The 23,878-nt window shown below is 47.0% G+C and overlaps 1 protein-coding gene and 2 long non-coding RNA genes across 14 annotated transcripts; 2 read left to right on the forward strand and 1 right to left on the reverse strand.

The window, feature by feature from the left end:
- The first annotated feature begins 995 nt into the window (after nucleotides 1–995).
- On the forward strand, nucleotides 996–11,542 carry LPAR5 (lysophosphatidic acid receptor 5). Of its 12 annotated transcripts, none has more exons than XM_068181833.1 (4): nucleotides 996–1,424; nucleotides 2,035–2,153; nucleotides 2,661–2,893; nucleotides 8,871–11,542. In XM_068181833.1, the coding sequence occupies exon 4, from the start codon at nucleotides 9,174–9,176 to the stop codon at nucleotides 10,302–10,304; it is 1,131 nt and encodes a 376-aa protein (XP_068037934.1). In that variant the 5' UTR covers nucleotides 996–1,424; nucleotides 2,035–2,153; nucleotides 2,661–2,893; nucleotides 8,871–9,173; the 3' UTR covers nucleotides 10,305–11,542. The 12 variants fall into 12 exon arrangements, with proteins under 12 accessions (XP_068037934.1, XP_068037935.1, XP_068037933.1 ...); XM_068181834.1 differs by having other exon boundaries at nucleotides 2,665–2,893; XM_068181832.1 differs by lacking the exon at nucleotides 996–1,424 and having other exon boundaries at nucleotides 1,509–2,153.
- On the reverse strand, nucleotides 5,974–7,225 carry LOC137469268 (uncharacterized). The gene is made up of 2 exons (XR_010996422.1): nucleotides 7,155–7,225; nucleotides 5,974–6,918 (listed from the first exon to the last, which is right to left on the reverse strand). It is a non-coding gene; the product is annotated as an uncharacterized lncRNA (long non-coding RNA).
- Nucleotides 11,543–15,691: 4,149 nt separating the features above from the next.
- LOC137469267 (uncharacterized) lies at nucleotides 15,692–21,218 on the forward strand. Its single transcript, XR_010996421.1, has 3 exons — nucleotides 15,692–15,833; nucleotides 19,241–19,523; nucleotides 20,007–21,218. It is a non-coding gene; the product is annotated as an uncharacterized lncRNA (long non-coding RNA).
- The last annotated feature ends 2,660 nt before the right edge of the window (nucleotides 21,219–23,878 follow it).

A 23,878-nucleotide genomic window follows, 5' to 3' on the forward strand; every position in this document is an offset into this window, starting at 1 on the left:
GCTCCAGCCCAGCACTGCAAAGCAGGGGTAGCCCCAGCCCTGGGCAGTGACCATGGGCTGTCCAGGTGTGCCTGCCAGCATTGGAGACCCTGTAGCCTGCAGAACCCTGCTGGGTTGGCCTTGCGAGGCCGTCCACACCAGTGCTACAGCTTGGGCAGCATGGTGGGAGAGCTCTGAGCTAGGGCTCTGGTGTGGGCATCCGTCACAGGGAGCTCACGTGGATGGGGACAGCATCTGTGTCACACCCCTGGCCTGTGCAATCCTGTCAGGAGATGATGTGGTTGTCTTCCTCTACAGTCCAGTCACTTCTTCAGCAAGAGGCAGCCCAAGACTCACTCAGCAGCAGACAGAGCCTTCTGCCCGAGAAGAACCAGAAGCACCAAGCAGCTGTTGCCAGACCCACCAGCTTGTCACCGCTTTGTCACCAAACCTTTTGGGGAGACAGAGAGTTCCCCTGCAGTGACAGCTCCTGGGAGCAGAGAGGGGAAGACCTGCTGCCTCCCTCATCCACATCCACTGTTCTTGAAGACACTCCCTCATCTGCCTCCTCCAGGCTGGAGATGGTTCTTTTCTACCCTGCAGCCCACATAGCTACAGCATACAGACACAGCCCAGCTGCTCCCTGCTTCTCTTAACTCTTTCCCTGGCAGGTCTCCCTTCACCTCCCTCATTTTCTTCCCCATGGCCTGTCCTTCCCCAGGATCAGCCCTTGCCCTTCTCCTCGGAGGCACAACAGGGTGGCTGCTCCCCTTCTCTTTGGGTACCCCTTTCCTAAGAGCCCCTGGAAGCCCAGGAAAATGTGAGCTGTGTGACCAGGGAGCTGAAATGTCCTGGGACAAGACTGCCATTCCCCCAGCCAGACTGGAAAGTGCCAGCTGTTCCCACTGCCTTGGAAGTTAAAACTCCTCTGCAGCCACAGGTTTCTCCTTTTCCTGTCTGAATCATTCAGAAAGTGAAGCAGGGCTGTTCTGGCCCTGCTGTGCTTCTTTCATAAAGGGATTCACCCCTTTGCTCTGCTTTCCCACATTTAGTTGCACAAAAAAGTCCGAAGAGCACTGTGGTTTATCAGTCATCCATTCAGACCTGAGCAGCCTCTCTCTTGTAGCGTGCATTTCACCTCTTTCCTTGCCTTCCCAGCTCCCTGCATCCTTCCTCCTGCTGGGTCCTTGCTCCTACTTTCTGGAGCCAGCACCGCAGGGTGGCAGGCATGTTGGGATTTGCAGCATCAGGGTGTAGCCTCCAACACACACCCCAGTAATCTGGTCTTACCTGCTGCTCGCTCAGACAGCGGTGAGGAAACGCCGGGGGTTGAGCTGCTCTTGCCCACAAGCTGAGCCTCCAAAAGACAGCAAGGGGCAGATGTGTGAGCCCACCTGGGTGAGGGGACCCACAGTTTGTGTGCTGAGGCAGCGAGATCCAGGGAGGTGAGTGAACTTGGCCAGGTGAGCATGCCGTGGGGCTTATGGGCTGGGCTGGGTCCCACTGTGTCCTTGTCTTCTCACACATGGAAAAGCCAGGACTGCCGGGCTCAGCCAGGTGTGTGCTCATGTGTGTGAGGGGTGAGGGCTGCAGGGGAGGGGGGAGTTCCCACAGAACGTGCCAGACACTCCTTAGGCAAAGGACACCCCCCGTGGCATATCTGCAAGCTTTTATCAGTAGCAACACCTTAAACTGAAGAGACACAAAAAGCCATGAGAACAAAGATCCCAGCAACTAGCAAGTGAGAAAAGGGGTCTGGTTAAAAAAGAGAGGTGCTGAAAAGAAGCAGAGTGAGCTCAGTGGTTCGGGTGCTATTGTGCCCTCCAAGGATTTATGAGCAGCAGGAACATATATATCCCTTGGTGTGTCATTCCCTGAATGAGGAGTCAGTAACAGCAGAACAAGGGAGGCAGGGAGTGAGAAAATCAAACACCAGCAGGCAAGGGCTGCAGAGAAAGGGAACCCACAGCAACTTCCAGCTGCCCACAGCAGCTGTTCTTGGGGCAGTACGACAGTGGGATTAGGAGTGTCACCATGACTTATGTCTTCTTCCAGGTGTGCTGAGACTGGCAAAGCAGAAATAGGACTCGAAGCAACAGAGTGCCAGATGGGCTCTGCACAAGGTCAGCTCCCTTCCCAGCTACACGTGGCAGTGCCAGGTCACAGATGTGCTGGTAAATCAGCCCTTGTACTTGCATAGCACTGTGCCTCCTGTAGCCTTGAACACCAGGGACTGAGGTTCGTGGCAAACATGCTTTTGCTTGCCACAGACAATGACACCTCTCCGGAGCCTGGTTCTTTTTGGGATCCTGCCACATGCCAGCGGTGCACAGCTGGGCCCCTGGGCTGGAGTTCAATCCCAGAGCCCCCTAACTCATGGGAGTGACAGGACTCCAAGTCTTTGCGTAGCCTAGCAATTAAATCAACTTGGCTCTCACTTCCCGTATTTCACTTCTACCTCCTGTTTAGCAATATTTTGGGGAGAGGGATGTTTTATTTCCCCTCTGTCAGTCCTGGGGGTGGCTGAGTTAGCAAGACAAGCAACTATTTGGCACTATGACCCGGGGCAGGTCTCCTCAGTTGCAAGGACACCTGGGTACTGCTTCTTTCATGATTGCATTTGCTGTTGTAGGATGTGGTTTAGCTTATCAGCCCTTGATAACAAAGTTCATGCTTTGTAGCCAGGCAGAAGTGCATCAGGAAGTGAGAAAGGAGAAGAGACAAACTGCAGCATGCCAGATGTAGCCACAGCGTGGTAGGGGACAGCTGTGATTTGGATGAAGAGGCTGCCCGGTTCTGTTTTGATCCAAGCTGCTTTGCGGGTTTGGGGCCCGGATCGAGACCTCTGCAGTGGGAGCAATCACCAAGCAGCAAGCCAGCCGGCATCCACACTTGGCTCTTCTCCAGCACTGAGGTAAGGCAGGCGGGAACATCTGGAGAGGCGGATGGTCTGGCACCTTGGGCACGGTCCCCGTGAGCTGCTGTGCATGTGCTGCCACGCCTGGCCACGGGGCACCGGGGGACATCTGCCCCTCGTCAGCTGCCCCGTGGACCTAGATGTGCAAGACACATCTCTGTATTTATTCAAACTGAGGCTTTCTTTGGGATCCTGTGCTACTAAAAGCATGGGCAGGCTGCAGAGCTTACTTGCCAAGGTGCCCGCCATGGGAGCCCTCTTCCACGGGACCCTCAGGAGATGAAGAGGGGTAGCATCTCTAAGGAGGAGGGAATAGCAGTGTGATCAAACTTCATGAGTCAAATACAGAGGTCTCAGCTTTTGTATCATGTGTCTCTCTTTAAAAACAAGCCATCCTAAGACTTGAATGTCTTCAAGGTCCTAATCATCACAAAAATCTAATTTTTTGAGTAGAAAAAAAGATGACAAGTGGGGTTTGAGTATCACCACAACAGCAGGTAAAAAGCACCCACATTTATTTAAAAAATACGTCTCCAGTTTCTAGAGTAAAGTTGGGTATGTTTTCTGAGGTTGACACATTTTTGTTGTTTCCTCTTTGCTTTCAGAATAAGTAAGTGAGCTCATGCAGTTTAAGTTCTGCACCCCAATGCCACATTTGCTCTCTGCATTCTCACAGGAGCCCCAAAACCCTCCATGGTTTTAATGACAAGCCACTAACAGACACACTGACCCTGCAGCATTCTCATGAGTATTTTTCCAACTCTCTTTTTCCATCACATATCTCAGCCCCATACCCTGATTCTTCATCATTTTTGTAGTGCTTGGAGGCCGTGACTCCTAGTAAGACAGTGAGAGAGGAGAGGATTCCCAGGACCAGGCAGCAAGATGCCAGGTACACATCCCATCTCAGGGCATGCCTGCCTGTATGCAAGTACATTTAGGGCTTCTCACCCCCCAAAAGAAAGAAATCTAAATCCCATGGATTTTGCAAGTCACAGTCTTGGCAGTTGATGGTATTCAGGGGCTCAAACTAAAGAGGAAAAAAAATGCTTCCTCCACCCCCTGGGACACATAAGGTCAGTCACCAAAGAGAAAGTTTCTTCAGGATTTAAAAAGAGCATCTTGTTGTGAGGAGGGGGATTATTCAGCTGTGGTACCACTGCCTCCTTACACAGCTGGTGGCTTGAGATGTCTTGGCAGCTTTTGTGCAGAGCAATGAGTACTTGGGGCTCTTTTAGAGGCAGCCACAAGGAACATGCCTTTTGACTCTCAGACATTAACCAGCAAGGATAATCGGTCTCCCTGCTGCCAGCCTGCTTTACCTACCCATAGCTTTCCTTTTTAGAGAGGAACAGACAAAGCAGGACCTCCAAAGCTCACTGGAGTAACTCTCTGCACCCACAACTTTATCTTTGCAATGACTGTGTCTGCATACATCTCGTTTCTCACGTGTCTTGGTCACTGTACCTGTTCTGGCAAATCTGAGACTATCAGCTTAGCTTCCATACCAACACCATAGCAGACTATTTCTTCTATGTTTCCATCTACCCACGAAAAAAAATCCCCTCAAAACCCCAATCTATTTTCTGTTCTCAGTGATCTTTGCTGCCAGTTCAGAACTGTGCTGTTCAGTGTCTTGAAGGCTGAAAGGCTAGAGTGTGTTAGGAAAGACCACTCAGAAAAGAAGGAAAACCTGATGGTGGGCAAAAAAAATGAAGAGGTTTCTTTAATTGGTATTCATGTCATGAAAGCCTGGGAGATTTCCACAGCAGAAGCTTTCTTTATGGGAAGTTCATAAAAGGACTGTCTCTGGTCAAAACAGTAGTAGGATCAACCACGGAGCAGCAAGATGAACTAAAACCATACAGCTCCTACCCCAGAGGTCCGAAACTAACTGAAGGGTGGAAGACCTGACTAATTGTTCCAATAGAAACCTTTGCTTAAAACAGCTCTTAAAGGCTGACTCAATTTAAGAAAAGGCTCTTGGGGGGTTTCAGACCAGAGAGCTTGATGGTTTTGCTGAACAAATTAGTAGAAGCTATAATAAAGAAAAAAATCAATTGGCATGTGGTCACATCTAATTACTGGGGAAAAGTCATCATGGCTCTTATAAAAAGATGCTGTTCCCACAGTTCTTCCTTAAAGGACTCAATAAGCACATGAACAGTGGCCCATGTGGATTTCCAGAAGGCTTTCAAAAACAGTCTCACCAATGGCACTTAAAAAAAAATTAAAGAAAATATTCCTAACTGGATAAAAAGTGCCTAAAATAAGGGAGAGAAATGAAGGTAGATGGTTGTCTTTCTCAATAGAGTTGTCAGACACCTGTGCTGGGGCTTGGACTGTTTGACTTATTCATGAGGGATGAATAATAAAATAAAAAATCTGTTGGAGACAAAATTATTCAAGTTTAAAAAGATGAGGTTTGGCTGTGAAGAGCTGCAGAGCTTAAGAGAAGTGTGAGTGACTGGACTTAAACTAACAGCTGAAATTTTATCTAGTGAAGTGATAGGAAAAAACAAACTGAACTGGCCATTACCACTTGCAAATGAGATCTACACCTACGCAGCTCAGTGCATCCACATTATTAGCACTGAGTGTTTTCAGCACCCCAGCACAGGGCTCACAAAAGCTGTAGCAGAAGTGGAAAAGTGCTGAGAAGGGCAACAAGGATGTTCAAAAGTACAGACCAGTTTCTCTACAAGGAAAAACTATGAAGACAAGGACCCTTTAGCCTTAAAAAAAAAAAAAAAAAAAAAAAAAAAAAATTGCTGAGTGGGAATATGGTGGATGTTTATAATATTATCAGCCACAAAATGAAGATGGATAGGGATGGTTTTTGCCCTGTCTGTTCCAGCACTAAAGCTAAGAATTGAATCTAGCAGATGATGAATCGGAGATGGGTATATGGAAGTGATTCTTCACCTGAGGCACAAGTAAGCTGTGGAACTCCTTGGCACTCCTGGCACTGGATAATGTAGATGGTAAATTTTACATCAACTCAAAAAACAACTGAAAAAACCACAATGAAATAGAAGTTCCCTGAGGACTACTGAGTACAACTAGGTCACCTGTGGCTCAAGAAATTCCTGGGCTATAATTTGTGCTGGAAGCAGGAGGACAACTTGAGGCAGTTGAACTACATAATTGTACTGTTCTTAACATAATCCCTTCACCATCCACAATTTGAGATGGAATATTAGTGGTAGAAAGCCTGACACAACATGGATTGTGCTTACATATTTTAATCTCTAGATCTGTTAATTGAATACCTCAGGAAAGCTTGAAAAAACACGTTGTCTTTAGAGATAAGTCCTTTTCACCTGACATCTGTCTGGTCTGAGTACAAGTGTTACAGCAGGTCATGGTCACTCACTAAGTCACAATCTCAATAACTTTGTTTCCATCAAGATAAAGGTCTGACCAGTCTGCAATTCATTTTAAGGTTTTGGCTCTAGCAAAAGCTGACATATTCTCCTAGAATTATAGAATCGCAGAATATACTGAGTTGGAAGGGACCCATCAGGATCGTCAAGGATCATCAAGTCCAACTCCTGGCCCTGCATAGGACATCCCAAGAATCATACCCTGTGCCTGACAGCATTGTCCAAACACTTTCTGAACTCCGTCAGGCTTGGTGCTGTGTCCACTTCCCTGGGGAGCCTGTTCCAGTGCCCTACCACCCTCTGGGTGAAGAACCTTCTTCTAATATCGAACCCAAATCTCCCCTGACACAACTTCAGGCCATTCCCTTGGATCTTGTCCCAGGTCACCACAGAGAAGAGATCAGTGCCTGCTCCTCCTCTTCCCCTCTCAAGGAAGTTGTAGACCACAATAAGCTCTTCCTTCAATCTCCTCTTCTCCAAGTGAAACAGACCGAGTGACCTCAGCTGCTCCTCATATGGTTTCCCCTCAAGGTCCTTCACCATCCTCATGGCCCTCCTTTGCACACTCTCCAATAGCTCAATGTCTTTTTTATATTACCCAAAACTGCACACAGGACTCAAGGTGAGGCTGCACCACTGCAAAGCAGAGCAGGACAATCACCTCCTTTGACCATTGGTGATGCTCCTCCTTGAGATTTTTTGAAGCATGAAACATTTAACTTGAAACGAACAACATTCTTGCACTTTTGCCTTGTCAACTTATCTTATACTCCAAACTTGCACGAGGATTCATGCAAAGTATTCATCCACCAGGAAGGGTAGAATCCACTCAGACATGGTTTGATAAACCAGTAGAAATTTCCCTAAGAAACCTGTTTTGGTGATGGACCTGCACAACACAAAGGACGGGCAAGTTGGCAGCTGTCTACACTCTTGTATTAGGATTCCACTCCCATTCTTTAATCTATTGTTACCAGAATGATTCTCTTCCTCTCTGTGAGGTGATCACACGCTTCTGTCTGCAGCAGATTCTCTCTGGATCTGTGCATTGCCACACAATGCCATCCAGAAGGTCTGACATGCTTGACATGCCTGTCAAGTTGCTGAGTAATATCCACCTCATGTAAAGATATTCTCTAGACAGAAAATTCTACTTTCCTTCTGAAGTAAATCACAATCTACATGGACTCTTATGAGGGAATCCCTGTTTGACCCCTGCAAACAACTGTGGGGAACTGTGTAACCCAGTCCCTGCTCCAGTGTGAGTCCCTTCCACAGAGTGCAGTCCTTCAGGAACAGAGTGCTCCAACATGGGTTCACCATGGCCTTTTCCAGGGGCAACAGGGGAATCTTTGCTCCAGTGCCTGGAGCACCTCATTCCCCTCCTCCTTCACTGACCTTGGTGTCTGCAGCAGGGCTTTTCTGTCACATATTCTCACTTCCATTCTCTGCCTCACAATTAACTTTTTTTAATTGCTGTCTTCCAGTAACTTTTCCCCTTTCATTATCCCAGAGGTGCTACCACCATCACTGATGGGCTCAGCCTTGCCCAGTGGCAGGTCCCTCCTGGCATTGGCTATATCAGACACAGAGGAAATTCCTGGCACACTCTCACAGAACTACACCTATAGCCCTCCCAGCTGCCAAAACCTTGCCATGCAAACCCCAGTGCTACTATTATATCACCTGGAGCCTTCTCTTGTCCAGCTGAACAAGACCAGTTCCCTCAGCAACTCCTCATGGCGCAAGTGCTCCAGCCCCCAGACCATTTTGGTGGCCTTCCACCGGGCTCACTCCAGCTGATCTGTGTTTGGACAGTGCTGCTAGTACCTAGAGTGGTTACTAACCTCACACTGCTTCGAAGTCATGTTTGTCCATATGAATCCCATGGAACTTCCTTTTTTATTGTGCTCCCCTCCATGGTTGCACTGCTCTGTGTTTCTGGGACATGGGCTGCTTCAAGCAGCAGAATGAGGACATACAGTCCAAGTAAGCACCCCTGGTCCCAAGCAAGTAAGGACACCAAAGGAACTGTATGAATGTAAGAAACATAAGGAACTCGAAGTCACTGGAACTGAGGTCTGTGAGTGTTGTTTTGCATAAGAAAAGGAGCTTGGGTGGAGTCGAGTCTAACTGTACTGTATTTTTTTTTATCTGAAATGGATGTACAAAGTCCTTTTTCTCTGATATAAAACAGTACCGTGCCACTTTTATTTTAAGTTCCTTCCAGTCAGCATTTTTTCCTTCAAAACACTGCTCTCTTCTTTCTCTTTCTCTGGAGCTGCCTCAACTACTTTCCCTGTGTGCTTGTGGTATCCCTTTCTTGTATTCATGTGCTCTCAGCAGTGATCAAAGCAAAGTGCATTCTCTGGGGCTGAGTGATAAATGATTCTGTACAACAACCACCTTCTCTGTGCTCTGTCTTCTTCTGCCATGTAATTACTCATTTTTTTCATGTCCCTTTTCCCTCATCTTTTGGTTTCTTTGTGAGTTCTTGCTGCAGAAGCCACCACGATGAGATTTTAACATTTTGAGAGACTTCCTCCTCTAACTTAAACTCTTTTGTTTTGGTCTTCCACTCTGACCAGGAATTGTACTGACAGCTGGCAATGATCTTCCATCACCTTGTCACCTCATAACCATTGGAAAGAATTGCTGAACTAGGGGCAGAAGCAGACTCCACATCACCATCCATGCCAGATGACCACACACCAGCAATCTAAAGCAGTGCCAGCCAAGAGAGACATTGCCCATCTACCTCCCAGCTGCAGATGACAGGAATGACCTGCCCGTGGCTCCTCAGAGGGGAACGACTTCCCTCAGTGCTCTTCTTTGTGCCTCCTTAGCCCATCAACAGGCTCAGCCATCTCAGCGAAAGCATTCCCTGATTCATGCTGGGCATGTCAGCGTCCAATACGTCCAATACGTCTCAGACATGCAAGGATTACACCTTCAACCACCACCTCCTCATGCCTGGCTACACCCTGATATTCATCACAGGTTTGATACTCAATGTGGTAGCCCTGTGGATATTTGTCCGATACCTGCGCCTGAAGTCTGTAGTGATGATCTACATGTTGAACCTGGCCATAAGTGACCTCAGCTTCACACTTTCTCTGCCCCTGCGACTCTACTACTATTCCAACCACCACTGGCCCTTTGGTAGCTTCCTGTGCCAGGTCTCTGGCTCAGTCTTCCAGATCAACATGTACGGTAGCTGCCTCTTCCTCATGTGCGTCAACCTGGATCGCTACGTTGCCATTGTTCACCCACTTCGCTGGCGGCATCTGCGGCGCCCCAAGGTGGCCAAGATCCTCTGCTTCATCGTCTGGGTTGTGATCTTCATGGGCTCCATCCCCACAGCCATAGTCCACAAGCAAAACCACTGTAAAGTAGAAAACCAGACCATTTATCTGTGTTTTGAAAGCTTTAGCGACAACATATGGCAGAATAACCTCTTCCCCCTGGTAATCCTGGCTGAAATCTTGGGGTTTCTCCTGCCTCTCAGCTCTGTGACATACTGCTCAATTCGGATCTTTCAGGAGCTCTGCCAGCCCAGCCAGACAAAGACCCTGCGACAGCGGAAGACCGTCCGTCTCCTCTTGGTCAATCTGGTCATCTTCATCATCTGCTTTGTGCCCTACAACACTACCCTGGCGGTTTATGGGATGATAAAGGCCCGGGTGATGAAGGTTGAGGAACAAACCCAGGCCTCCGTGCGCCAAGCGTTAATTACAACAATGATGTTTGCCAGCATGAACTGCATGCTTGACCCCTTGATCTACTACTTTAGCACTGAGGGTTTCCGCAACACCTTCAAGAAATTGCGGCGGGGACAAGCCTGGGACTCAGAGATAGGAACGCTTAAGCATCAGATTGTGGAGAGTAAGTCAACCCGAGACCACGCCATGTCTAAAGTGAAACTGTTCCCATCTGAAAACTTTATCCGTCCCAATGAATCCTCACCGTCACTTCCTACTGCAGTATTCCTGAATGGCCCTATTGAGGACTCGGAAATTTAAGCCTGGGAAAGCCATACCATTGCAGAGTCACACATGCAGTAACTACAGCAAGCCTGTGGGATACAGCAAACTGTTTGAGGGAGCACAGCAGACTGTCCGTGGGTGAACGTGATGATGCAAAGCTGAAGGATGAAAGGTTGTTTTGAATAAACAGAGGTGCCTTCGTGACATGGTCATACCTGACTCTTTTGGTACAGGAAACATAGTGGGGAACAAGGATTTGAAAGAAACTTAGTGTGTCTGGGTCTGGCCAGCATGAATTCCTATAGCAAGTCCATCCTGACTGAGTAGCTCCTGGCTGCACTGTAGCCCAAGGCAGTTCTGGGGATCAAGCGAATACAGATACAGTACTCAGTGCTGACAAAGTGAATTTACTAGCAGTGGCTGAGGAAAACCTTTGACCAGCTGTTTCAAATTGAGTCATAGGTCCAGCACAGGACACCTAAATGAATATCTTAATTTTGCAAAAGAACTGAAGCGTTTAGCAAGCTTTGTTGAGGTCAAGGAGAATAGCTGAGTTTTCAGTAATCTTGCAGAAAATAGGTTCCTAATTGTATAGAAAATCACAGACCTTAGCAAAACAATCTTCAGGAGGTATTTCAAATGTGTAGCTGTAAACATACACACGTGGCACAATGGCTATATATTTACCAAAAGCAAAATGGCTTGGGAAACACTAACATACTTTAAAAAACTGCATTCCCAAAGGCTCCAGAAAAAAAGAGAGGATACCAATATTGTCATTGTGTCAGAAGCTCATGCTGATGTTAGTGCTTTGCACTCTCTTGTTGCTGGCCCCTATATAGGATGATTGATTTCGGGTCTGAGTGATTTTCGCTGTTGAAAAGGAATGATGTCACAGAATGAGGCTGTGGTGAAATGTATTTGCTTGCACTGTTTGTACATGCTTTTTCAGGCTGCAGTGTATGTGAAAGCCCTATAAATCTACCCAGAAGCGAGATCCACCTGTACACAGGCAGTGCCAGAAGCCCCAGTTTTTCACTCCTGCTGATGGCCAAGGGTTGCCTTTCCAATTGCACTGCAAAACAGCCTCTCCGTGGCTTCCAGCAGGTCTCAGGCTATTCTGGAGTGGATCCATTACAGTGGTTTGATTTTGTTTTTCTTAATGTTAATGGAAAGGTCAGGGAAAGTGACAAGAAATGTAGTCCAGAGTGCTAGGGTTTATAGTTTTTAGACTTCTCAATAAGCAGTAAATCTGGTTTCAAGTTCCTACTTCACGACTGCTGTGGGAATAAATGTACTGTAATACATCACAGGTTGGTGTTAGGCAATATCATGTTTTAAATCCATTTTTGCAGTCTCCCTTGAAGACCCTCTCTTTTATGAGAGATGACTGCAGAAGCAGGTCTTCAAGAAGACCTGTAGAAGATGATGAGCCGCTCCACAGAGACATCCTTGTGTCACCGCCTGCCTGTGAGACATACACCCTGTGTGAGCCAGCTCTGTCCCCTTGCTCAGCCCTTGCATCACCAGCAGAGCAGCCTTGAAATCCATTTGCAGATGAAGAACATTTAATGGTGCCCAAGAGATGCAGGGAGAGAGGTGGAAGAGGGCTTGTAGGGCAGTAGACATTCCTATTTTAAAAACTCAGAACTGCAATGAATCCTTTGTGACATAGTGCAGCTGGAGAGGAAACAGAGCTGTGTGCATCTCTTCTGCTACCCTTTTGTCCTGGGATTTATGGGATAACGGAGTGATATTACAGCAGATGCACTGCTGTCCATTTTGAAACCTTCTACCACCTTAATCCTTTCTAGACCCCTTTCCTTGTCCCTGTCCCTCTGTCCCTTTCTCCTTTCCCTAGTCTAATGCACCATGCACCTAAGCATCAATGCAATGCCTCCACAGTTATATTCACAGTTATATTTTCTTCCCTGCCCAAAGAAGTTACATTTTTCTTTCCTTTTAACTTGGCTAGAATGCTGTTATAAGTTCACTGAAAGATTTGGGTGGGACCTCTGGAGGTCTCTACCGAGACTGCCTGCTCACAGCAGGTTGCTGGGGGCAGTGAGGGCTGTCAGCTCCCTAAAGGAATATAAGAGCTGAGATCCAGGCATGTAACAAGGCAGGCAGAGGAAGAGGCTTAGCCAGAAAGGGAAAGCATCTGAGCAAGGGGACAAAGGCAGGTATAGGCAGATAGCCAGGTTCAGCTGAGAATCCAGATCATCACACAAGCTTGTGGTGATGAGGCAGGTCCAAGGTCAAAGAGAGAAGTCAAGTCAGCATCTGGATCAGGTCTGGAGGCAGGAACCAGGGTGAGCCACAGTTCAGAGATTGCCTGACAAGTCCATTGTGACAAGGCAGGTCTTGGGTCAAGCCAGGAAGCCTATCCACGGGTCTAGATCCACAGATTGCATGGTCAGGCACAGGCCAGACTCCTCAGACAGGAGCCAAGGGCAAGTGCACCAGGCTAAAAGCATCTCCTGGGGCAGGGGGTCAGCCCTGGCAGAGGCTCCAGCAGAGCTTTCTAGAAAGTCTCCCCAAAGTCATCAGAGGGAAGAGACTGCCCTCAGCTCCACTGCCTCTGACCTGTCCCCAAGCTTGTACAGCCAAAGGCAGGAGCAGAGATGATGTACATGGGATCCCAAGGCAGTTCAGGTTTCTCAGAGCCTTGTCCAGGTGTCTTCTGAGCACCTCCAAGGTTGGCGATTCCTCAGCTTCCTGAGGTACCCACACCAGTGCTGAAACATGCCCTGGGGAGAGGCTTTTTGTAGTGCTCACCAGGATTGTTGCAAGTCATGGCGGTTGTGCTTTCTCAGGGCCACAACGAGCAGAGTCTGGTTCTGTCTTCTCTTGGCAAGCTTGCCAAGTATGAATGAAATGTCAGCTGGCAGATGCCACTCCTTCGGAAGAGGCCGCTCCTCTGCTGAAGTTACAGTATCCTCCACAGCACACAGCTTCTCAAAAAGCACATCAGAAAACATGATCTTTTCTTGTAGCTTCACTCCTGAAAATAGTGGAACTATTTTTACCTGGAACATTTCCTAAATATTCCACCTCCAGCAGAGGAAATTTTAGCTCAAATATTTTGACTAAACTATAAATAACTGCAAAGCTGATCTCTTAATGAATCTCATCAACCAGTTTAACAATAAAGAGGGCTGCTGGTCATGTTACACGCAGCAGAAGAGTTCCTGACTTTAGGTTTCTGAAGGCTTTGCTTTATTGTTACACATAGATAGTTGTGGGCCCAGTGGGGGCTGTTGTGTTTTGTCCTTTGGGTATTCAATCTTTTTCAGTTTGCTTTAGTTTTGTTTTGGTTTTGAGGAGTCTAGTCAAATGTAATAGCTTTGGATTCTAGAGGGGATTTGGGATATTTTTCATGTTTGACAGAGAGAATTGTTGTTAGCCAAGTTTCTGCTTCCACATTTTTGCTTTGTAAGCTTCAGGAGTTTTTTATTCCATCACATGGTGATAAGGAATAGCACATGTATGTGCTGTCTTTTAGTGAAATGAGTCATTCACACATATCTTGCTTTATGGCTTATTTTTAATCAGTGTAGAAAAAAAAAACAGACAAACAAATCTGAAAGTTCTAGGGTATGATGGTGTCCAACAATGCAAAACAGAAAACTTGAAAGCTTGTGTTTAGAACAACAAGAGCTACGTGAAGCAATGGTATTCAAGAAGGGAAAGTTAAATGGGAATCTAAGCTTAGCAAAGTCTTTTCAACCTGTATAGGTGACCCTCTACATCCTACTGTGATCATTCTTGAATTAGTATTCTTGTTAAGTATGTCAGAGGTAGAAGGTGTCATTCACTACTTCCCTGTACTTTGTGTCATTTGCAGATGTGAACATTAAACAAATGTCTCCTGATCAAGTAAGACTAAACAAGTGAAAGGTCAGGGAGATGGCAAAGGCGCACAGAACACTTATTCTGTATGGATCAGACAGTATCTGCAAAAATGTACAAATACATTAGGAAATTAGGATTTCAACTCCTTTGACTTCCAGAATGGATATGTCCTATGCTTCTGGAAATGGTTCCCTACTTGGATGATATATAAAAGTATTGTTATGACTATTAATCATGGCTATTAATATTAAAATGTATTTTATACTTTCTAGAAACCCTCTGATACTCTGAGTTCTGTGAGTCAGCTTGAAAAGATGTTTTAGAAGACCCAGAACAAGCCAGTCCTTATCTTCAAATCGCTTTTATTACTGTTTTTATTCCTTCCACTGTGTACTGGCTGTACCTGGCTGTGTGCCTCCCACCACTAGATGTATCCCTACAACAAAACATATATTTTGTATTACAAATGCCCTGAGCAACTTCAGCTGTGCCTGCTTTGAGCTTGGGAGGTACCCCCTGCCTTCCACTCCCCCCCCTATTGCTGGGAGATGAAACGGATGTCCTCCAGAGGTCCTTCCAACCTAAATAATTGTATGGTTCCCTGACCTTGTGTTTTAGATGCTGATCTGTCATCCCAGTCACTTTTTCATTATCTTTCCCTCCCGGAGTTGTTCTTGCTCGGATTACACTTTGCATACCCTGCTTGCCTTTCAGCTGCAGAGTCCTTGATCCTGTGGCTGAGTGCAGCAAAAGCTTCACATTTTGTGTGTTGCTTTTGAAGCCTTGATTGAAAACTCCTGTGTTCTGCAGTACTAACAGCCTCTCGGCAGAGGCCAGGCTGCCGCTGCGCTGATGCTGCCGTACATCTTACTGACCAAAACCGGCTTATTGTTTCTCATATTTCCACTGTCTCTGCTCTTACACTTGGGAGAGATCTTTAGGCATGGATCAGTTTTTTTGGTTGTTTGGTTTGCACAGCATCTTGAGCAGCGAGACAGCGATCAGTGAGGACTCCCAAGTAAAATAAGAAGAAATAATGTCATATCACTGAAGAACCTGCTATGCTGGTGATTTTGTTTGAGGTTATCTGGGAGTCTGCAAGTACTAAAGTCAAGCATAGCTGTCACTGCATTTACCTGCTTCGGACAGTGACAGTGACAAGGCTCCCATGCTAGCTGTGAAACTTCCCTGCACTGCATACGCTGTCCCCTGAAGCACCTGCAGTCAACCTCCTCTACTTGAGCCCCTGAAATACGAAGGAACAAGGAAGAACTTTTCTCCCAGGGAGGGCAAGGGGTGGTGAGAGAGAATGAAACTTTTCACTTCGAGGTGATGATGAAAGAGGTTTTCTAACACCATGTGGGGGGAAAAAAAAAAAAAAAAAATTAAATGGGGGGGGGGGGGAGGGGGAAGGGAGGCGGTGCTGAGCCGGCCGGAGGAGGCTCCGTTCCCGCCCCGCTCCCCGCCCGCCCCGCGCTCTCCGCGGCCAACAGCGGCCCCCGGCGGCGCCTCGGGCCGGAGCGGCGGGACCCTCGAAGGGGCTCCGGGCACACGGACCCCAGAGCCTCCGCGACGGACCGGGGCTCCGCTCCCTCAGCACCGGCCCCCTCCGAGATGCACCGGGGCAAAGCAGCTCCTCTCAGCTTTTGGAAGAAAAGCAATTTGTAAAGCAAAAAAATGTTAATAAAGGCAAGAAGCTGTAAAACTGAGGTAAGTAAATGTGTGAGGGCTTCTTTGCTTGGAGCAAGGGGAGAAAAGGAGTTCATTTTGTTGTCACGATTGTAACATCCCCGTAAGGCGTTAAGAGCAGAAAGACAAAAGCATCTGGAAGTATTTTAGCCCGTGGCACGGGTCAGGGTCTTCCTGAGGGTTTTTACCTGATCAGAACCTGGCAAACGTTGAACTCACACATTTAGGGAGCTTTTCGATAAATGAAAGCACATCCCCACAGAAGGTGTCGCAGCCGGGCTTACTTTCCTCCTCGTGGACTCCTTGAGCATAGGTGCCACGGTTGTCCTTCGTTACACAATGACAGATTGTTTTCCCCTCGATGTCCCTTCTTTGTTCGCCATGTAGGAAGAACATCGGTCACAGAGAGAAAAGAAAAAGTAGCCTTTTATGTTTTTCCCCGTTTTTTGTTTTTTTTCTATGCTGTATACAAATCCATCAGCTATCTACTACACATAAGTGAACTCCATTCTGCAAACAGCGCTCCTGATCTTCTGCTTTTCTGTAGTATTTACCATTCCTAGATCCAATGGCTTCATAAATTTGAACTAACGTCATTCTCAGGAGGCCCATTAGCAGATAAGGTATTATTACGATTTTTTAGGCAGGAAATTTAGTAGCTAAGATGTATGTTCTGAACTACTTTGGATGCCTCTTTCTGGAGTGCTACATAGCACAAATCCATCGTGTCACTCCTGTTGATTTAAGTCACAAATACAAGACCTAAGCAAATCTGTGAATCAAACACCGAAGCCTCATGATAAGGCTTCCTTCCTCTATAGGAAGGAGCAAAGGAGTGGTGATTTTGGGGACAATTTGGTGCATGTGCTTGTGTCCAGTATCACCTGGGGGTCTGGGGCAAAGGCAAGAGCTGTGAAGGTGGTGGCAAGGGGTTCACAAACACTGTGTTATGAAGAGATTAATTTTTTCAAATGCTTCTATATCAGTGTGCGACATCTAGATAATGAGCAAGGGGAAATAGACATTCTCATTGATGAGCATGCATTTGATATAATTAGCATTACAAAAAACCCGGTGGGACGATTTGCATAATTTCAGCATGCTTGAGTCCCCAGTTACAGCCTATTCAGAGGCGACAGGGAGGTTTAAAAAAAAAAAAGAGAGAGAGGTGTTGGGGAAACATGCTGCTACAGCTGAGGGACAGCAGTCCCTGCAGTACAGCTGCTGAAAGCAGCACTGCGTGCCCAGGATATGGAACTGGAGGGTGGCACGGCACACATGCTATGGGAGACCTGCAACTGGGGAATGTGTGGGAGGTATTTTGCAGTAACGATGCCTCATTAGCACTTGCCAAAATTATTGGTGACAATTTGTAGGCAGGGAAAGGACCCGCACTGCCACCAGCCAGCTTGTTTGGGGTCATGTTGCAAAAGGTGGCAAGGCATTTGTTGTTGGCTTGGAGGTTGTCTTCTTGACCAGGTCACCTTATTTACACATCTGGAATGTAACCTGAACCACCAAGGAGCATGCTTGCTGCACCAAAAAGACCTGCCTCGAGAGGAGGGAAATAATGTGGGGAATTATTCAGGAAGAAACACAGTGACAGAAAAACATCAGTGGATCTGGTGGCTGGTTACGTGAAGTTTATTACCAAGTGAAAGAGCCCACATCTGTAATCAAGGGGGAAATGCCATCTTAGTCAGAGGTAATGTGATGGAGAAATTTAGAAAGCAAAATGGTAAGGCAGACAAAAAGTGACATAGGCCATTCTGTCATTCTGCACTTTGTACCTTCTAATGGTGAGGGAAAGTTATGGCAATGGGTGACACACCGTGACTTACTGGACAAGGAAGAATTAAATACAGGAGAAGCAATAGTTAAATTCTCCAGCTACTTAATTTAGAAATGGTATTTATTGACTTTAGTTTCAGAATAACTGCCAGTAGCAATATATCGTCAGTCTGGTAAGTGGATCATTGCCACAGGCAGGGTGACATCAATGCTTCAAAGAGAAATGGTCAGGCTCATCACTTGAACTATTTTTGAAGGTTTGGAGGGCCCTGTCATAGACACAATTCTCTGTTTCACTTTCTTCCATCTGACCCTGAGCTCTCTGTTCCCTCCATGCCATTTTCTGGACATGCAATCTGAAAGTACTAAGAAAAACTACTCTTGCAAAAACCTGAGACACTCTCCACCAAAAATGTAATTCAGCTGGGAGAGCAATTTACCAAGGACACCAAAACACAGGATGAAGCTGATTGTGGCTGCCTTTTTCACCACTTCTATTTCTGTCCTTGGGTTGACTTCTATAGCCCTCTATAGGGGGTAGCCTTCACCAACCTAAGAAAATAAAAAAATAATTTAAGAAAATAGTGTTTCCTACTGGCTTGTGTTTAGCACAGGGTTGGTATCAGTAATCCTGAAAAACAACTTCCTCAGTGCTGATGGTTTGATCTGCCGGAGCTTTGTACTGCTTTTCCTGCCTGTCAGGGTGAGCAGGGTGGTGGGTGTGGATTTTGGAGTCTGACAGACAGCTCTTCCCCATGCCAAGCTCCTGGAAGCAGCAGAGCGCTACAGAGGGTAGTTGTCCTGCTTTATGTTTCAAATTGCCAAGGCTGCCTATGAGACATCAAGCTGCAACAAAGCCTGAAAGAAGTAGGAAAGGCTCTTAGACCTATTGGAGAGGATGCTTGTGCTCTTTACCAGAGGAGTATTTTGAGAAATCGACAGCACGGTGACCCTACCAAGAACACAGGGTCTTCGTAGCACGGGCTCTGTGCTTGGATGCCACGGCAAATGTCCAGAATGGCCTTTTGTCTCATCTCCTTGGACTCATGCCAAAGTGATGGATGCTTTTGGAAGCTGATGGGGCCTTGCTTGTGTCTGAACCTGCAGCCATTTGGAGCTTACAGCTTGCTGATCTTGTGTAGCTCCCGGGTGCAGTTGATACTCCTTGTCCTGCACCAAGTCTGCATCAAATTCATCTCAAGTTCCTTTCCCAGACAGACTAGGGAATTATTTCCAGGGTATAATTTTGAAGAGAAAGATGGTCAAAGAAAGTCAGCATCTCTTTCTTATATTTTGTTGTTCCCACAGCTTCTCCAGGGGGAGAGGAGGCGGGGAAGAGGGGAGGGACAGGGAAAGGGGAAGAAAAAAGCTTTAGCATCCATAAAAGGGGTCAAATTACAAAAAGAGAGATTCCACTTGCCTGCACATGCAACTAGGGCAGGGTAAACTGGAAACTTTGTTGGTAAAGTGCAATGTCCTTGTTTTGGGTATCTGGTGGAGTATATTTGGCTGTTGACTAAAGAATTGTTTTTAAGAATATGGTAACACAAGACTTGAACAGCAACTTTAACATCTGACATTGTCCCTGTGCACTGTTCTGGGAAGTTTCTTAATGTCATTCTTGTTTCTGCTTCAAGTTGAGGTGATTGCATCTGTCAGCAAACATACCAGGTGGTGTTGTAGACACAGACAAACTTCTGGGAATGGCACACCTCATAGGGCTCAGTCACTCTCAGCCTGTCCCACTTCACCCTCTGTGGCTTCACAGATTTTGAAAAAGATGGGTAAAGAAGAAGAATCACACAGCCTTCAACAAATTTTAGATGGACCACATCCAGATCTGCCATCCCTGTCTCCTGCCCATCAGCTATCCTGGTGAAAGCCCCTACAGCCTGGGCAGCAAGCAAGTGTGAAGGGCAGGTATGGAAACTTTAAGTGGAAGTGAGCAGAGCACATAGGAATTAGGAAAAGGTAGAGCACAGATGCTGGAAGCACCTTATCCCTTTTATATATAAAGAGCTTTCTGCTTTCTATAGGTTTGCTTATTCAACCCCTCCTCGGAAAAAAAAAAAAAAAAAAAAAAAAAAAACAAAAAAAAAAAACACAACTAGGATTTGTTAGCCACAGGCTTTAAAATAGACAGTCCTCATTCATTTGGTCCAGTCTCTGTGACATTACCAAGGAGTCTGGAAAGGGAGCAAATGAGGATGTGGGGACCAGGAGGGATGCTCTTTTGCCCCTAAGATGGTCTCAGGATATCATATATGGGCTGGTGAAGGAATCAGATCTTTTTTAGGACTAACTGATTTGTGGTTTTTTCGTGTGGAGAATGACAGCTTGGAAGCTGTTGTACAATCCCCCCTGTCTTTTTATTCTTTTTCTTTCTCTCCTTTAACATTTCAGGATAGAAGTGCTGCCAGCCCCATGATTCCTGAATCATGACTCAACAATGAGGAGATGCAGGAACCTAAAGGTTTGCTTGTGCCCCTAGAACAAGATGGACAACGGTGCTTGTTTGGCCAGCTCCTTGCCCACCCCCCTGCCTCAAGTCTCCTTGTTCTGTTATCTGAATGCTCTTCCTGCTCTTTGGTTCCTTAATGAGTCTGGCACAGCTTGTTCTTTCCTATCTCCACATCCAGGGCTGTTACACCCCTCCTACCATTTTTAGCTCCTCTTTTTCTCCTCGTTTCACTGGCTCCAATACTGCTGCTCTCTCCACAGCTCCCAAGACTAGCTGCTTGCTTTTTCAGTCTTCCCTCTCCCTAGGCCCTGCTTCCACTACAGCAATCACTCCTGACTTTTATAATCCCATGTACTGTGTTTTTCCATCTAGTCACATTATTCAGCCAGTCGAGGTTCTTTTCTGCCACCTCCATCCCTTTGTTTTCCAGTAACTCCTTCTGTCTTCATCCTCACAACAGACTTAGTATCAGAAAGCTCCTGGCCCTCATCTATTCTCCGTGTTTCCCTTCCCCAAGGGACTTGTTGTTCTCCTTTCACTTAGCTGCTCCTCCTTCCCCCTGCTTGGCCCAGAGCAGTCACCAGCGGTTGGGTCCTTACACAAGATGGCTGGCACTCACACAACCTTATCCCACCTTTGTGAGACAGTGTTGACAGCAGATCTTGGAAAAACTACACAGGGAAAATCTCAAATGTCCCTGAAGAGCTTGTGTGAAATGGATATATTTTTTTTAAAGGCTTATCATTGATCAAAATTTGGCATGGATTTCTATGGGGATAGTGAGTAGTGTAGCTCTGACGTAAAGACAGCTCTCCTTCATAGATTTCAGCTTCCTCCTCCAAAGCAGTTGGGCAAAAGATTGTTCTTTTTAACGAACACTTTAACACTCAAACCCAAAATGTTTTGCTCTGCCTTTTTTTATTTCTCCCTGAGTAGATTTAATGTACAGGCTGAAGCCATATTTAAAAAGAAAACAAAAATTATAAAAAAATCAGATGTAGGCAGACAGCCAGAATGGAAAATTTCAGCTCCAACCAAAAAATTACAAGTAACTGAATGGTTTACAGTGGGAATGCCCAGTCAGTCTAATTCCATCTCTGCTGGTAAATTCTCCTTGCTAAAACGTGCACTTTGAACTTACCACTCTGGGATCAGTCACACTGTTGTCCCTAACAGCTTCAGAATAAAGCAGGGATACAAGACTTGCTTTGCTATAGATCAGGGCTTCTCAGAAGCCTGAATTTGTCTGAATTGTGAGGCAGATGGGGAAATGAGGCCCGATAGCTGGAAACAAATTCACACACAAAGCCTGAAATATTTCTGTGGAAAGAGAGAAGGTCAAACGCAAAAGCAAGAGCTTTTCATAACATGCTTGGTCACCAGTGTAAATCAATCCATTTAAAAACAGTCTTGTCACACCTCCATAAACAGCTAATGTGGACATGTTCAAAGCCTCACCTAAGACAGAACATTTTGAAGTGGTATAATTAAATCTGGTATATTCATAAAGGATGAGGAACCTGTTCACTGAGTGCAATAAAACTGAGAGCCTGCAGGCTGGCATGGCTCGCTGCCCGGGACACTAATGCTGTTCCTGTGCCCGCCTGCAGCTCACAGACGCTGGGTGGCAACTCTCACTCCTCAGAAACATGGCTCCTGCTCCCTGGGGCAGCAGCCCGGCGGCAGCAGTCACCCTGCCTGCCTCTGAGAGGTGCAAGATGGGAAAGGCTGCACCGTACAGGACCTGACATGGAGGCTGAGGAGAACTGGAGGAGAGGAGGAAATGGCTGCTGGCAGGGCAGGCAGGCCCTGACAAGTGGGATGCTCCAGCAGGGTCTGTACACGGCCACTGCAGTCAGAACAGCTCTCTTAGCTCAGCCCTCCTCCTGCAGCTGTTGTGCCATGAAAAGCTGGACTTGCCACTGCAGCAGGCACTGAGCAGGCACATCTGCTCTGTTGCCAGAGCCAAGAGAGGAGCAACATCTACTGCAGGAGGTCAGCAGTGAACAGCCAGGGAACAGGAGCACACAAACTGTGACGGATTTCCACCAAGCAAGATAAATCCACAGATTTATCCAATTAAAAGCCAGGCTTGGAGCAGTTTAAGTTTGTCCTCTGCATTAGGCATTCTTGATGTTTTACTAAACAGATGTAAAGTTGCTTTAAATACATCACAGCAAATGGTGTGGTATCCACAGCAGGACCATCCACTGCAAACTAGCAGTTTGCCAGTTTAAATATGTTAGCTCAAACTGGCACGACCTCACTTGGCTCTTCAGCTACCCTCTAAGTAAAAGAAGGAAAAAACAGGGATCTTCCCAAGGAGGCTGGCTGGAGACCAGCTTAATAGCTGCCCAAATGCACAGAAACCCTAAAAAAAGCAAGTGGGAAGAATTATCAGAAGGACTCAGGGCTTCCATTCTCCAAGTCCAGAGCTCCTCTCCGAGACAGTGGGGTGCTGCGTGTGTTTGCTCGCTTGTTTCTCACAGATGCCAGAGGATCATCTGCAAACAAAACGTATGACAGGCAGAATAAAAGGGGCAGCAATTTGCAGACTCCATCCTCGACCGCCTCATGCTCCCCTGCAGACGCTTTCCCTGTAAAACAGATCTGCCACAGGGGGACTCCCTGTAAAACGCAGACTTTGCAAAGGGGGCTCCTGCATTTGCTGCCGGAAAGCCAACAGACAAAGGGACCACACCTCACCAGTACTGCCGGTGCCCGTGGCCACCGCTGGGGCCGCCGGTGGGCACGCAGCCACTGGCGTGCTCCTGGCAGACCCCTTCTCTGGTTTCACCGGGGTGAGGCCCGATGGAGCACCTTCCCCACTCGAAGCAGCAGCAGCCGTGGGATTCTCACAAGGGAAAAGAGAATGCTTCCCCACCTTTCCTTGCAGCAGCATCCGAACTTGCTGCTGCTGCTGCTCTAAGGTCTCATCCCTTTGAATGTTCTGCCAGGATCTGACTGAAGGGATGCAGGCATCTTTATTGCATCCCCTCCAACAAGGAAACACCTCGCTCTCTTGTCACCGTGCATTACTATTTCCCAGCCCACCTTTTAACCCACCAAATCTATAATTTTGTAGCTTCCGTTCAGAGTACAGGGAATTACAGTTTTTTTGGTTCTTTTCTGCATATCAGCCTTTTACATGTCATTATTTCAGTGTCTGGGGCTTAATACTTCCTTTTCTTCTCTTAGCTATCAGGACACATGTGCTGGCTTTTAACAAGAAGTAAACATTGCAAGTGCTGAGCTGTACTTTTAACTGCAGGTAGTGAAAGAACCCAGGAGAACAACAGAGCAGCTCAGAAACACTCCCTGCAGCCCATAAATCCAGTTGGGGCACAAAAGCAGGCATGGGGCTGAAAGCAAAACCCAAAGACAGTGGTAAAAACTGCCTTCAGAAGTCAAACAAATACACTCAATATGAGCGGGTGGCAAGATGTGGAGTTATCTTCCATACCACACGCGTGATAATGCGGATGTGAGTGGATAGCGAGCCGACCCCAATGTGGCACACAGGGGCCGCAGGCAAGGAGCAGGAGGCCTTTCTAACGGCAGCACAGCACCTGGCAAACTAGGTCAGGGCTCAGTGGTCACAAAGGCCATGCCAGCGCGGCTCCGGGCCTCCGGGCAGCAGGGGCTCCGTCCGAACCAGACGCGCACTCGCCGCGTCACGGGCGCCGTGGCACAGCACGGCACTTGCTCCAGCTTTGTGCTTTTCTGCTGACTCGATGGTGGTCGGGCCAGCGGGCAGTGCCTGGGCAGGGGGTGGACACCGAGGACTGAGAGTGGGGAAGGCACCACGGCGAGG

Source organism: Anomalospiza imberbis, chromosome 2, assembly GCF_031753505.1.
Source record: "Anomalospiza imberbis isolate Cuckoo-Finch-1a 21T00152 chromosome 2, ASM3175350v1, whole genome shotgun sequence".
NCBI lineage: Eukaryota > Metazoa > Chordata > Aves > Passeriformes > Viduidae > Anomalospiza > Anomalospiza imberbis.

Bases quoted from the DNA above. Each gene is read 5' to 3' on its own strand.
- LPAR5 (XM_068181833.1), top strand. From the start codon at position 9,174: ATGCTGGGCATGTCAGCGTCCAATACGTCCAATACGTCTCAGACATGC.